A 13063-nucleotide genomic window follows, 5' to 3' on the forward strand; every position below is an offset into this window, starting at 1 on the left:
GGATCAAGTTCAAAACTGCTCTGGCCCCTCTGCTCTGTCACTTCACATCCAGTTCCCAGACGTGCTGCGCTGCCCCAGCTCTGCAGCCCCACCACCGCGCCCTGGCCTTGGACATAGTGCCCCCGTCGGGCACTGTGGTCCTCCTTCCCTGCTGGACCCAGCGGAGCAAAAGGACCAGGGCAGGGACTCTGCACCCAGATACAATGGCCTGGTTTGTATCTCAGCTTCTTAGAAAAGCAAATCACTAGAAACAGGTAATTGGACTACCCAAGGGATGGAATTTGCTCATGTTTCTGTACATCTTGCCCAGGAGTGGAATCCAGACCGTGTCTCTCCTGGCGTCAGCTCCTGGGCCCCAGCTGTGTCCCCCACGTCACGCCCCTGCGGTGCTCGGTGGAGGGCAGCCAGTAACATCAGCCTGTCTCTTACACAAGCATCCCGGCTCCAGCCCTGGGAGGGCCACGCGTGTAACTCTTCCCGAACTCCTGGTTTCTCCAGCTAAGGGAGGCTATTCCTTACTAAGAACAAGCTCCCAGTCAGGGCGCTCAGCCTCAAACAAGCCACAACAGGACTGAGCTTTTTACAGCAGAGCTACCTACACCACAACACGGAAACCCGGTCTCCTCGGAAAATGGATTTATTTTTATATTTCTAGAAACATTAGGTTGACGATCAGCACAGACATGGAGCAATCTTGATGGTGTTTATCCGGAGGACGGTCTGAGGACTCACGATAACTGCAAGACAGAGCAGGGCCCGGGCATGAACACAGATCTGGACGCTGTCGACCAGCTACCGCGAGACCCAGCCGCCGCCCGCTCTCTCCTCGAGGGTCTGCCTTGCACCAGCACCGCCCCGCAGCTGGGCGGAACCGGGCACCCAGTGATGTCCCACAGGCCGTGGTTTTGGTCATCGCTGACCACCTGCCTCACCACTCGCTCCGTGAGCCCCGTCAGACCCCGCAGGGGCTGCAACGCCCCAACGTGCCCAGAGACCCCTGCCCTGCATGGGTGGGGGCACCCCTTCTGGCTACGCTGGGGCTACTGGAGCTGGCGGAGGGCACAGGAGAGGCTCCCTACTGACCCAACTCTAGTAAAGCTGAAGCTACCGTCTCTGGTACGTTTCACGGTTTGTAACCGAGGATTGTGAGAGACAGACATCGTCCCTCATCATCTGCAGGGGATGGGTTCCAGGACCCCCGAGGACACCGGCATCCAAGGACGCTCAAGCCCCTTAATAAGAGGGTCTAGTGTCTGCATGTAACCTACACACACCCTCCCGTATACTCTAAACCATCTCTAGGTCACATGTGAGGCCTAAAACACTGTAAATGCCACATGAACAGGTGTAAATACAATGTATAATATAGATTCTATGTAAGTACTTGGTGAAGCAAATTCAAGTTTTGCTTTTTGGAACTCTCTGGGATGTTTTTTTCCTGCAAATTTTCTTTACTTTTTTTTTTTTGGCCCTGCGGCACGCGGGCTCTTAGTTGTGGCATGTGGGACCTTAGTTCCCTGGCCAGGGATCAAGCCTGCGCCCCCTGCATTGGAAGCGCGGAGTCAACCACTGGACCGCCAGGGACGTCCCTCCTGCAAATTTTCAATCTGTGGCTGGTTGACTCTGCGAGTGTGGCAGACGGGGATACAGGGGGCCAACTACACTTCCTGAGACAGGATGCTGCAGCCTGTGGGTCCCACCCCAAGGGGCTGTGACCTCCAGTGGAGGCCCCTGCAGGGACAGTTCTGTTCCTGCTTGTGGGTTTACTGGGCAATGGCAGGGGGCTCTGGATGGGAACAAAAGGTCACATGGGGTCACGAAGATGGGGGAGACACAGCCCAGGCCGTGGAGAGCGGGCAGCGACGGCTGGGGGAGGGCCGAGGGGGCTCCCTCCGTGAACCCTCGTCCCGGCCCTGCTCCGTGAGGCCAGGCAGGGAGAGCGGGGTCTCCTGCCCCCACTCAGGGCACAGGCGGCACAGGCTCCCCTCCTGTCCCTACGCTGAGCCGCCAACTCCCACAAGTCACCACAAGGCCGCTGGATGCGGCGGCCTCTCCACTCCCGCTCACCAGGCCCTGCCTGAGCCCCTGGGGCCGGGCCCTGCTGTGAAGTCCCCCTCTCAGGTGCCAGCCCTTCCCGCCGCCGCTTCCTCCCTTCCTGGCTGAGGTTCTGCCCACCCCACGCGCTGCACCTGCCAGAACCAGCGGCAAGTCCACACAGGGGCGCTGCTTCTTCACCTCTCTGACCTCTGACCTCACCCCTTCGCGCCTCCATCCCCTGCCCCCTCCCAGCAGACCCACCTTGGTGACGCCCGTTGTTACCGGCCCTTTAAACCAGGGGCACCACACGTCGGGGCACCGCATGCCGCTTGGACGCCCCTTCGGCCGGGGGACAGGATGGAGGGCCCTCCCGTCCCTGGTCTGTCAGCCCCTGTGCTCGAGCCCACCCTCCCCGCTCCATCCCACCAGCATCCCGATGCCCTGGCCCTCCAGGGGCCACCCCGCCTGCTGCCTCCCCGGGGAAGCCTCTCCAGACCTTCTCTCCCAGGACTCCCTTCCTTCGGGCTCCAGACGGGCCTCCCTCCTCCCCCAAAGCCTCTTTCGCTCCTTCAAACAAACCAGCCCCACCTCCGCCTCCCAGCCCATCCTCGACCTCACACCCTTCCAGCCGCCACCTCTTCTCTTTAACCACCTTCTGAGGAGGCTGTCCCCACCTGCCTTTGCTTCACGGAACAAACATGAACGAACGCTCGAAGTGTCACGGTAAGATGAAGTCGGACGAGCCGCCCACGGGAACCGGGACACGGGACGCACGATCCCTGTGCATCTGTGACTCCTTCCTTCCCGCCCCCCAGAGGCAGCCACACCCGTAATGCTGCGCGTATCGTCCTTCCTTTAAAAACGTGCCATCGTATGCGTGTGCATAACGCGTGCGGGCGCGAGCGTGTGCCCGGCAGCACGAGGCTGAGCTCTGCCCACCTCCGGGCTTCACATAGTCTAAGATGGTCCCTGCCGTGTGGAGGTGGGCCATCCACTGCACTGGACAACATCCCACTGAGGGAATCTCCGTTTGCTCGTCCATTCCCCGTGGTGGACACGTGACCTGCTTCTGGGTTTCCCGGCAGGAACCCAGCTGCCACTGACGTCTCCCAGGGCCGCGTCCTCCACATGCCCCGGAGTGGTTATCGACTGCTACCCGCCCCTCCCCGGCAGGGCCAGGACGCGGGCAGAGCTCTCACTGGTCTCGCTGGTCTCTGGGCCGCTGCACCCCCAAGAGCGCCCGGCGGAGGGCAGGTCCCCGTCCAGCCTGGCCCAGCGCAGGACGCGGGGCAGCACCCAGAGGACGGGAACGCAGCAGCCACGCTTTCTCCAACTTACTTCTTTTCCTTTTGTAGTTTTTCCTTTTCTTGAATCTCATATTGATTTTTGGCCACGATTCTGTCTTTTCAATGACTGTGGCTTCTACTTGAACAAGATCCTTTCTGGAAGAGAGGAAAACGAACCGTAATGTACCTTCCTGATTATTTTTCAGTTTTACTAGTGCTTCACATGAGAACATCTAAATAAACTTTAACTTTCTTTTCTGCGGGTTGTCAACGTCATACGCCCTCCCTGCAGACACCGTGAAAACTACCAAAAAGCACGACAAAGAACAGTGTCGTGCCACAGCGAATCTTAAGAGGGCCAAACCGCAACGAGTGAGGAACAGGCCAACGATGTGCTCCGGATGCTCTGTGCGCGGGGCACTACACACCCACGGTGAGAGGTGTCAGCGCGCTGAGCTTGGTGGTTGCAGCGGGTGTGACGGGAGCCCCTCTGCCCAGCACCCCCGCCGGCATCTGAGAGCACGTTACCTGAGGAGGGGTCTGCCGAGCAGCGTGAAGTCGTCGGCCCCAACCAGCAGGACCTGGAATCAAACAGGCGTGTTACCAGCAAGCAACACAAAGCCCCTAGAACAGGCAGCGACCCGAGCACGCTGGAAACGAAGCAAGGTGTCGGCTCCCTGAAACCAAGACGTGGGCTTGCTCTGCTATCTAACTAGCGACTCCCTCAACCTGGGACGGAGGGGGCGCCAGCGGGCGGCGTGGCTGTGTGTGCAGGGGCGCTGGGCTGCCTGCGGACACGCCGCGCTGTCAGACCCGGACACACGGAACTTGGTCATCCCGGTGAGCGGGTAACCTCCTATGGCAACAGTGGCTTCTAAAAAATAACAACTTTTTATTGAAGTGTAATACATACGGGGAAAAAATGCACAACCCAGACTGTGGTGTCCTTTATGCAGTTCACAGTCCTGCCGATACTGCAGAGACTGAGGTTCAAGGTGTTCTTTTTTTCTTTTTTTTTTTTAATTAATTAATTAATTAATTTATTTATGGCTGTGTTGGGTCTTCGTTTCTGTGCGAGGGCTTTCTCTAGTTGCGGCGAGCGGGGGCCACTCTTCATCGCGGTGCACAGGCCTCTCACTATCGTGGCCTCTCTTGTTGCGGAGCACAGGCTCCAGACGCGCAGGCTCAGTAGTTGTGGCTCACGGGCCCAGTTGCTCCGCGGCATGTGGGATCTTCCCAGACCAGGGCTCGAACCCGTGTCCCCTGCATTGGCAGGCAGATTCTCAACCACTGCACCACCAGGGAAGCCAAGGTGTTCTTTTAATGACAGCAAAATCCTGCACGGCCAGGAAGCCTCTCTCACCAGAGGGAAACTGTGACGCCAAGTGTGGCCTCAGGTGAAGACAGCTCTGTGACCCAAGTGCAGTGGGGTTCTCATTACACATTGGGAGACTGTCTGAAATTCTCCTGATGAGAAAAAAACTCGATTGCATTAAGCTTAACTGTCTAAAGACAAAGCCTATTTTATAATAACATCAATGGGCTATGCATGCTAGGTGATGACAAATAATGAAATCTTGCTTGACTCACTCTCAGCCCAACACGTTCTCTATTGCTGGGTTTCCTACGTTATGAAAAACCACCTGCATTAGGTGGAGCTTCCTATGTTTTTGTTAATGTGAAATGTTTCAAAATAATGTCTTTTTAGAAATCCTCACAAACACACTCCAGAAGTCTCTTATTTTAGATGTAAAAGGTAAATGTACTCTTGTTCATGAGCTCGTGACAGAACCACGGGGGTCACCAAGGAGAAGGGGCTGTGCTGGCTGCTGGCGTCCACACAGCACCCTGTTTCAGCTCTGAGCCGTGGTCCTGCTCGGATCACAGACTGTGGGAAGACCGTCTGAGAAAGGAGAGTTTAATGCTCCCCTGGGTGTAAATATGCAAAGAATCTATAATCACTAAGGAAGGAGGAGTTTTAAATTATAAAGAAAACCGTATGTTATATCACATCATACCAACGGTTAACCACGTCCAAAAAAAATGATCCGGTACAGAAATCTCATATTTTATCTACAGTTTTATGAACAGAAGTAGAATAGGCAAAAACCAAATAGGCCCCCGAACACAGCAAACAGAATCATAAGCGGAGGGCAGAAGCGCTTGGCTAAACATGCAGGACACAGCACGCAGCAGTCAGGAGGGTCAGAAGATGGCCAGCGCCCTGCGAGATGTCTCTAAACCAGTGCTGACTGCTCAGGACAGCGGCAGCTGCCACGCCTAACGTCAGGGGAGTGTTCGAGCCGAAACGCAACATTTTCTCTTCATAAATCTGGGCCTGAGAACTCTTTACATCTTACTCTCTACATTTTCACTGTACCTGTGATCAGATATTTTCCTCTAAGAATATACGCTAAGGAGACGTGAGGCAAACCCATAGACACACGCTCCTCCTTAGAGAAACGTGCTGATCGTCTCCCTGTAAGGAGGGGCCCTACCGAGTTGGGCCGCCCTCGGGGAGCAGCTCTGCCCACACCCCCGTGACCCCACCGTGCCCACCCGGCCAGCCTGCCGTGTCCCCAGAGCTGACCCACAGTCTCACCTTCTCCAACCGGATCCTCTCTCCACACGCAACGTCTAACTTGTTTTCAATTAAAATCAGGTCTTCAGAGGTCACCTTCCACTGGTGGCTGGCAAAGTGCACCACGGCAAAGAGCCTGCCGTAGCGGCCCCGGGCGATCAGCTCGTTCACCTTCTCCACGACCTCTGCGGGGAGAAGGGCGGTCAGGGTCACAGCTACACCCTCGGACCCGGGGGCCCTCTGTTCCGCCGCAGCCTCGGCCCTGAGCATCCCTGGAGCGGGGGCAGGGCCTGTGCGAGCAGCCCCTCCTCGCTCTCCCCGCCGCAGGCCCAGGGTGAGCCGCTGCTCCCAGGAGCTGGCACTTGGGCGCTCGGGGCACACGGGGCTCTCACAGACGATCGTGCCCTGACGGCTCAGAAGCCCCCATCCCCCGGCCACCCTCCCGCCTGAGTGCTTGGCGTGCCTGGCTTGGTTCCTCTGACCCTGCGGTGGAGAAACCCTCACCTGGTTTGATTCCCAGTTGTTATTAACAACGAGCCAGCGGCCTGGCAAAGCGAGAGGAGAGGCCTTCTTGCAAACAAGGAAAACCTAGAATTATACCTCATGGGGCTGGACGCTACCTGCTCGCCTCCGTCCACACCCAGTCCCCGCTCCCATGGTCACCACCTCGCCTTAGGCCCGGCCCTTCTCTCCTGCCCCGACCCTCTGGCCTCGCCTGCGGCTGAGCGCAGGGCACGGTGTCTGCCCTGGAAACCGAGTCAAGCCCTCGGCTGCACCTGGCCAAGAGGGCGGAAACTCGCCTGCAGTTTTACTTTTCGGGCACAGCACCTGAAATAGTATTTAAAAACTGGAAGATTCCACACATTACTATGGACTTCCAGCTTTTGGAAACTGAGGATCTTGCACTCCCTCCCGGTGCTGGGCGTGGTGGCCACACTGCCCTCCTGGTGACACGTATTCTGTCTGACAAGCCTCCCGACACCCTGATGGCCTCTCGAACACCCGGGCTGGGGCCGGCTTCCACTGATGGCCGAGCACGTTGTTCTTCTTCCCTGAACTCCCGTTTCTACCAACAGCGGGGAGACAGAGCTGGGCCCTGGCCCTTCCGCCACCCGCATTACCTGCCTGCAACTCGGCTGGCGCCTTGGTGCCCTAGGAGGACTGGCTCAACGAATGAGAGTTTTGAACTCTGGTGCTGAGCGAACCTGAGCTTTCACGCTGCACCATGTCTCGGGCACCTGGGAACGTGAAGTCCTTGTTCCGTGGCCAGGAGGCCCCCTCTGTGGTGGAAGCAGGGCCGCCACCCCCTTGCTTTTGCCTCTCTTACCTGCGTGGTGTCTGGCCTCCTCGACGGGGTCCGGCACAACAACTTCTGGCCAAGGTGGTGAACTCAGTGACGTTTTAGGAACGTATCTGTCAAAATATTTTACAGACGTGGGTCACACACACGTGAAAAGACGGTTCAAGATGTGTGAGAAATGGCTGCGCTCAGCACACTAGGAAGGGCAAGGACCCAGCCCGTCTCTGATGCTTGTGTGGCTGGCGGGACAGCTGCCCCCGCAGTTGTAGGCGAGCAAAGCCTGCCCCCCCGAAAATGTCTCTGAGGCAGGCAGATTACTTCAAGCCGAAAACAATCAAGGCCCAAAAGACGCAGGAAGACACTTTGGCAGGAGGCAGGCAGGCCTGGGTCTGCGCACAGCTGCCTGAAAGACTCGAGATGGAGGGCCTGTCCTGGGACAGGGCATCACCAGAGACGGCCGCGAGGAACACGGGGGCCCAGAGATCCCAGGCCGCTCCTGTCCCACTGTCTCTGCAGGCCCAGCAAACATTTATTCACCAAACATCTACTTTTCCATCTCCACGTGAATCGCCTTCGTCCCCTTTGAAGTCTCAAACCCCTACCCTCAACATCGTCTTTTGTCTTTAGCTGAAGGTGCTACTTAAGGGGAGGGCTTCGGCCATTTGGGCGAGTGGCTCATTTCTCCTGGGTCTCTCCTGTGTGTACAGGTTATTAAACTTTGGTTTGATTTTTCTCCTGTTAACCTGTCTCATGTCAATTTAACTCTTAGACCAGCCAGAAGACCCCAGAAAACTGGGGACCCTGCCGCTTCCAGCGCAGGGCCCAGGCCCCCCGTCACTGTCACAGAAGGTGCTGAACAGACCTGTGAAGTGAGCGAACGCCCTCCCTGCCGGAGTCAACCGGCCCCCAAATGAAGCTGTGCACCCCCGTCGCGCGTCGCGTCTGAGCGTCAGGAGCCCCGGGCGGCCCGGCAGCAGCCGAGGACCCGGGGACAAACCTGGGAAGGGACCGGGGGCAGCAGTGGCCGCGCACGGCGGTCACAGGAGAAGCCAGCCGAGTTCACGAAAGCGCCCCTTAGGGTTTCTGCCTCCACCCTCACCCAGGGTGCCCACTGCTGCTTTAGGGAAACACCAGGCCCTGCGTCCCCCCCGCTGAGAATCTCCGCTGCAGGAGCGCAGGCAGCTGCACTGAGAGCTTGCTACGTGCCAGGCGCTCTTCTCTTTTTTTTTTCTAATTTTTGTATTGAAGTATAGTTGATTTACAATGTTGTGTTAATTTCTGCTGTACAGCATAGTGATACAGTTATACACATACATTCTTTTTTATATTCTTTTCTGTCATGGTTTATCTCAGGAGATTGAATATAGTTCCCTATGCTCTACAGTAGGACCCTGTCGTTTATCCATTCTATGTATAATACTTTGTATCTGCTAATCCCAAATTCCCAATCCATCCCTCTCCCACGGCAACCACAAGTCCTTCTAAGCTCTTTTTTTTAAAAAAATTTATTTTATTTTTGGCTGCATTGGGTCTTCGTTGTTGCATGCGGGCTTTCTCTAGTTCCGGCGAGCGGGGGCTACTCTTCATTGCCGACTGCAGGCTTCTCATCGCGGTGGCTTCTCTTGTTGAGGAGCACGGGCTCTAGGCACACGAGCTTCAGTAGCTGTGGTGCGCGGGCTTCAGTAGTTGTGGCGAGAGGGGGCTACTCCTCGTTGTGGTGTGCGGGCTTCTCATTGTGGTGGCTTCTCTTGCTGCGGAGCACGGGTTCTAGGTACTCGGGCTTCAGTAGTTGTGGCACGTGGGCTCAGTAGTTGTGGCTCGCGGGCTCTAGAGCGCAGGCTCAGCAGTTGTGGTGCACAGGCTTAGTTGCTCCGCGGCATGTGGGATCTTCCCGGACCAGGGATTGAACCCATGTCCCCTGCACTGGCAGGCGGATTGTTAACCACTGAGCCAGCAGGGAAGCTCCCTTCTAAGCTCTTTAGATGCAGAAATTCACTCGACTCTCGTGAAAACCCACTGAGATGGAGACTAATATTGCTTCCATTTTGCCGAAGAGGAAGGAAGCTCAGAGTGCGTGACCCTGCTCAGGGACCCGGGCTGACAGGGCGGGGCAGGGACGGGACCCTGTGTATCCCTACCTGAGTATGATTTTGTCAAATTTACCTTCTGTAGTCTATATTAATTTTATGTTTTTTCTTTAACACTGAAATGCTCTTTCAAATTACGTGAGGTCCTCCTAGAGATTCTGACACAACCATCCTGTGATTCGACCTTCCCAGTTGGAAATAAACCCCCAGTTAGGAGTTCAAAGCTTTTGCCTAGAAAGTCACAGCTGTGCAAGGCCCAGAACACCTTTGTCTCTGGGTGCTTGAGGTTCTGTCTGTATTTCTATATGTCAAGGGTCTGAGAAAAATACTGTCAAAAAAGTTAAAAGAAAACTAAATATTCTTGAAAACCCAAATGTTTGAAGTTTTGACTTCAGAGAGGAAAGGAAGAGAGTCACCAAAACCCACATTTTGATATTACCCTTGTGGAAATGAAGCGCTCTGCGAACGGAACCTTCGAGAAGCAGACCACAGGGAAGCTGAGGGAATAAGAGACACGCGTAGTTACTAGTACGAAGCGCAAACTGCCCTTTACGATGCTCAGTGTGCAAGTGCCGCTACTGTGACTGGCACCCGATTTAAACCACCACATCACGACATGTCTGCAGAAAAATCTAGGCCAACAAAACTGAAAGAACATCACTTATAGCTACTGGTTATTACCATAAGCGTCAGGATGTGTTTATCACACCATCGAAAAGGGCCCAAAACCAAATCACCTACCTGCTAACCCATGCCTTGACCACAAGTGCCCACTAAGTTCAGGCCCTGCTCGGTACCCAAGTGTGGGAGCAGCCTCCAGGACTCCCCCCGTGTTGTCCCCCGACAGGGCGCTGGTTTCTGTGACCAACAGCATGTGGCAGAAGTGACAGGACAGCACTTCCGAGAGTAAGTTACACAAGGGCAGCTGCTGTCCTGGGCGTCCTCTCTCATCTCTGCTGCAGGGCTGCTGTGCTATGAGCAGTCCCTGGAGGGGCCTCCCGCCAGCAGCCCAGGCAGGGGGCTGGAAAGCAGATTCTGCAGCCCCAGCTGACAGCCTGACTTGAATCTAATGAGAGACTGGGAGCCAGAAGCACCCGCTAAGCTGCTCCTGGATCCTGACCGTCAGCGATGGCGTGACCTAATACCGTAATACATGTTAGGTATCTTAAGCTGCTGGATTTGGGGGTAACCTGGGACACAGCAGTAGATAACTAATACACCAACAAAGGCACCCAGAGCCTACTGAGAAGGACTCAGAAATAAAATGCCTGGTGCTTAAGTGCAAAAAGCAGAGGACAGGTTTCTCAATAACTACTGTTGGTTTTATTTCTTCAATGGAGCTATAATTTATAAACCATAAAATTCACTCTTTTAAAGCTCACTCATTAGCGGTTGTTCCCAATTCTTGGTCTCCTGGGCTGGTTTCTCTTCCCCTCTGCCATCTTGGTGTGCCTGTGGTTTAGACGTTGGATCTTACCTCTTCTTTACCTATGGCCGTTCCTCTGGTGATTGTATGAATTTAAATGTCACCTATACACTGGTGACTCCCAAGTTTACACCTGCAGCCTGTCGGACACGACAAACACCTGTCTCTTTGTCGTCGTCACCTGCATGTCTGACAGGCGTCTCAGAACCTAACAAAGGCTCCTGCTCTGCCCCTCACGCCTGCTTCTCCCGCACCCCTCCCCATCTCACGTAATGGCGACTCCATCTTTCTAGTTGCTCAGGCCCCAAATCTCAGTCATTTACGACCCTTCTCTCTCACACCCCTCAGCCAACCTATCAGCAAATCCCCTTGCCTCTCTTTGAGAGATCCAGGCTCTGACCACTTCAATCACCCAAGCCTGGATTGTTACTAACACCTTGCTCTCGCCGTAGCCTCCCCTCTCTGCACAGCAGCTAGAGGGATCCTGTTAAAACTGAGGCCAGATCATGTCACTACTTTGCAAAACTCTACAAGAGCACCCCATTTCACTCAGAGAAGAAGCCGAAGTCTTACAGTGGCCGACACGGCAGTGGGCAGCGCGATTCCGTCTGTCTCTCTGAGCCCATGCCTCACGAGCTTCCCCTTGTTCACCGCGCACCTGCCATTCTGGCCTCCTGGCTATTCCTGGGAGATGCCAAGCACAAGGGCCTATGCCTTGACTGCTCTTGCCCTGGACGCTCCCCCACCCCACGTGGCCCCCAGGCTAATTCCCTACTTCCTTTGGGTCTCCACTCAAATACCGTCTCAGTAGAGAGGCCTTCCCCACCCATCCTATTTAAAATTGAACCCTTTCTTCCCAACTCGTGCTTTATTTTTCTCCATGAGTCTTAACAGCTTCGAACATACTACGCCATTTGCTTCTTCTTAAAAAATTGCCTGTCTCTCTGCACAACCCTTCCCCCCCGCGTCCGAATGCTAGCTCCATAAAAGCAGGGATTATGGTTTTATGTTTATAACTGATGTATTCGCTATCCTGGACCAGTGTTTGACTTGTATAGGTGCTTGATAAATGGTGAATACACGAATAAATGAATGAAATCTACTCTGCTAAGCCACCAAATGAAGCCCCTGTGGCATTCTCCGTGATTGGGAACTTGTCATTGGCCTCTCTCGAGAGCCATCCCACCACTGAAAGCTCACAAAGTTTCTGCACCTGATCTGCTTCCCCTGCCTATGGTCTTAGCTTAGCAGTGACCCCACTGGGAACAAATGGTCCCCCAGGATCATCCTTTAGATCCCTAAGGACCGTGCCAGTGTCCATCCTGTTTCCTTCACTCACTCTTCAAGGTCCTGCCTGTTTACCATTTTGGTCACCCTCTCTTTACTCAGTTCACTTCATCTGTGCTTCTCTCTGAAAACAGTGGGTCTGGAATTGAACACAGCATTCTAGAGGTGGTTTAATGTTGGTAGAATGCAGTAAGTCCCACTGCTTTTGTAAAAACTTCCCTGCCTGCTTAAACCCAAGTTTTATTATGGAAAATGACAAGCATACAAAAGTAAAGACAAGAGCGAGTCCTCCTGTATCTCTCCCTAGACTCAACAGTTATCAACTCAAGGCCAAGCTTGATTCATTCACAGTACCTCTGGCCCAACTCTGTGATTAAAGCAACTGTCAGTATATTTCTATGAAAGATAAAGATTCTTTACAAAAACACAACCACAACTTCATTATCACACCTAAAAAAGGGAACAATTATTTATCATCATCAAATAGACAGTCAGACCCAATTCTAAAACATACATAAACATTCCCTCACACAGATACACACTCCAACCGTTTCAGACAGAGGTTTATAGTGTTTCTGACAAACATAATCTTTTTGAGCCTCATGACACCCCAGTGCCTAAAATACAGCTGTCGCTTTTGCTGGATTGGTTACCATTAGGCAAGGACATTCATCACCATTTTCCAGCTGAGGACAGTGAGGCTCAGAGAGTGGCTCGCAGCCTGCAGGCGATGCTTAAAGCACAGGCCTTGGAGCCGGACCGAGTTGTCTGATTCCGTCCTCTCCCACCTCCCTGCTGTGTGACCATAAGCAAGTTACCTAACCACTCTGAGCCTCAGTTTGTTCCTCCGGTTAAATACAGCCTATATAGAAGTTGGGGAGCTTTCATCAGTATTTAAGCTACTAACTAAAGGAACCAGGATCTGAACCCAGGTTTCCCCAACTGTAAAGTCCGCGTTGTCATCACCGCATCAAAAAAAGCGATTAACATCGATCGGACACAGACACACATGTGGCGGGACGGCGGGGCGCCCCGCTTCCTCCCTTCACCCCGCGGCCA

General features: G+C 54.3%; 1 protein-coding gene across 1 annotated transcript; it reads right to left on the minus strand.

Annotated features, from left to right (window-relative positions):
- Positions 1-619: 619 nt before the first annotated feature.
- Positions 620-12994, minus strand: MRPL21 (mitochondrial ribosomal protein L21). The gene is made up of 8 exons (XM_036861383.1): positions 12971-12994; positions 11291-11395; positions 9718-9788; positions 7232-7317; positions 5926-6089; positions 3852-3904; positions 3376-3479; positions 620-737 (listed from the first exon to the last, which is right to left on the minus strand). Exons 1-8 carry the CDS (start codon positions 12992-12994, stop codon positions 673-675), a joined length of 672 nt encoding a protein of 223 aa, XP_036717278.1. The 3' UTR covers positions 620-672.
- Between the last annotated feature and the right edge of the window lie 69 nt (positions 12995-13063).

Source organism: Balaenoptera musculus, chromosome 8 (genome assembly GCF_009873245.2).
Source record: "Balaenoptera musculus isolate JJ_BM4_2016_0621 chromosome 8, mBalMus1.pri.v3, whole genome shotgun sequence".
In the NCBI taxonomy this organism is placed as follows: domain Eukaryota; kingdom Metazoa; phylum Chordata; class Mammalia; order Artiodactyla; family Balaenopteridae; genus Balaenoptera; species Balaenoptera musculus.

Bases quoted from the DNA above. Each gene is read 5' to 3' on its own strand.
- MRPL21 (XM_036861383.1), bottom strand. From the start codon at position 12,994: ATGTTAATCGCTTTTTTTGATGCG. The intron at 3,905-5,925 runs GTGAGACTGTGG...GTTTGATTCCAG, and splicing joins AGAGGATCCGGTTGGAGAAG to GTCCTGCTGGTTGGGGCCGA. The intron at 738-3,375 runs GTAAGTTGGAGA...TCTGTCTTGCAG, and splicing joins AAACTACAAAAGGAAAAGAA to TTATCGTGAGTCCTCAGACC.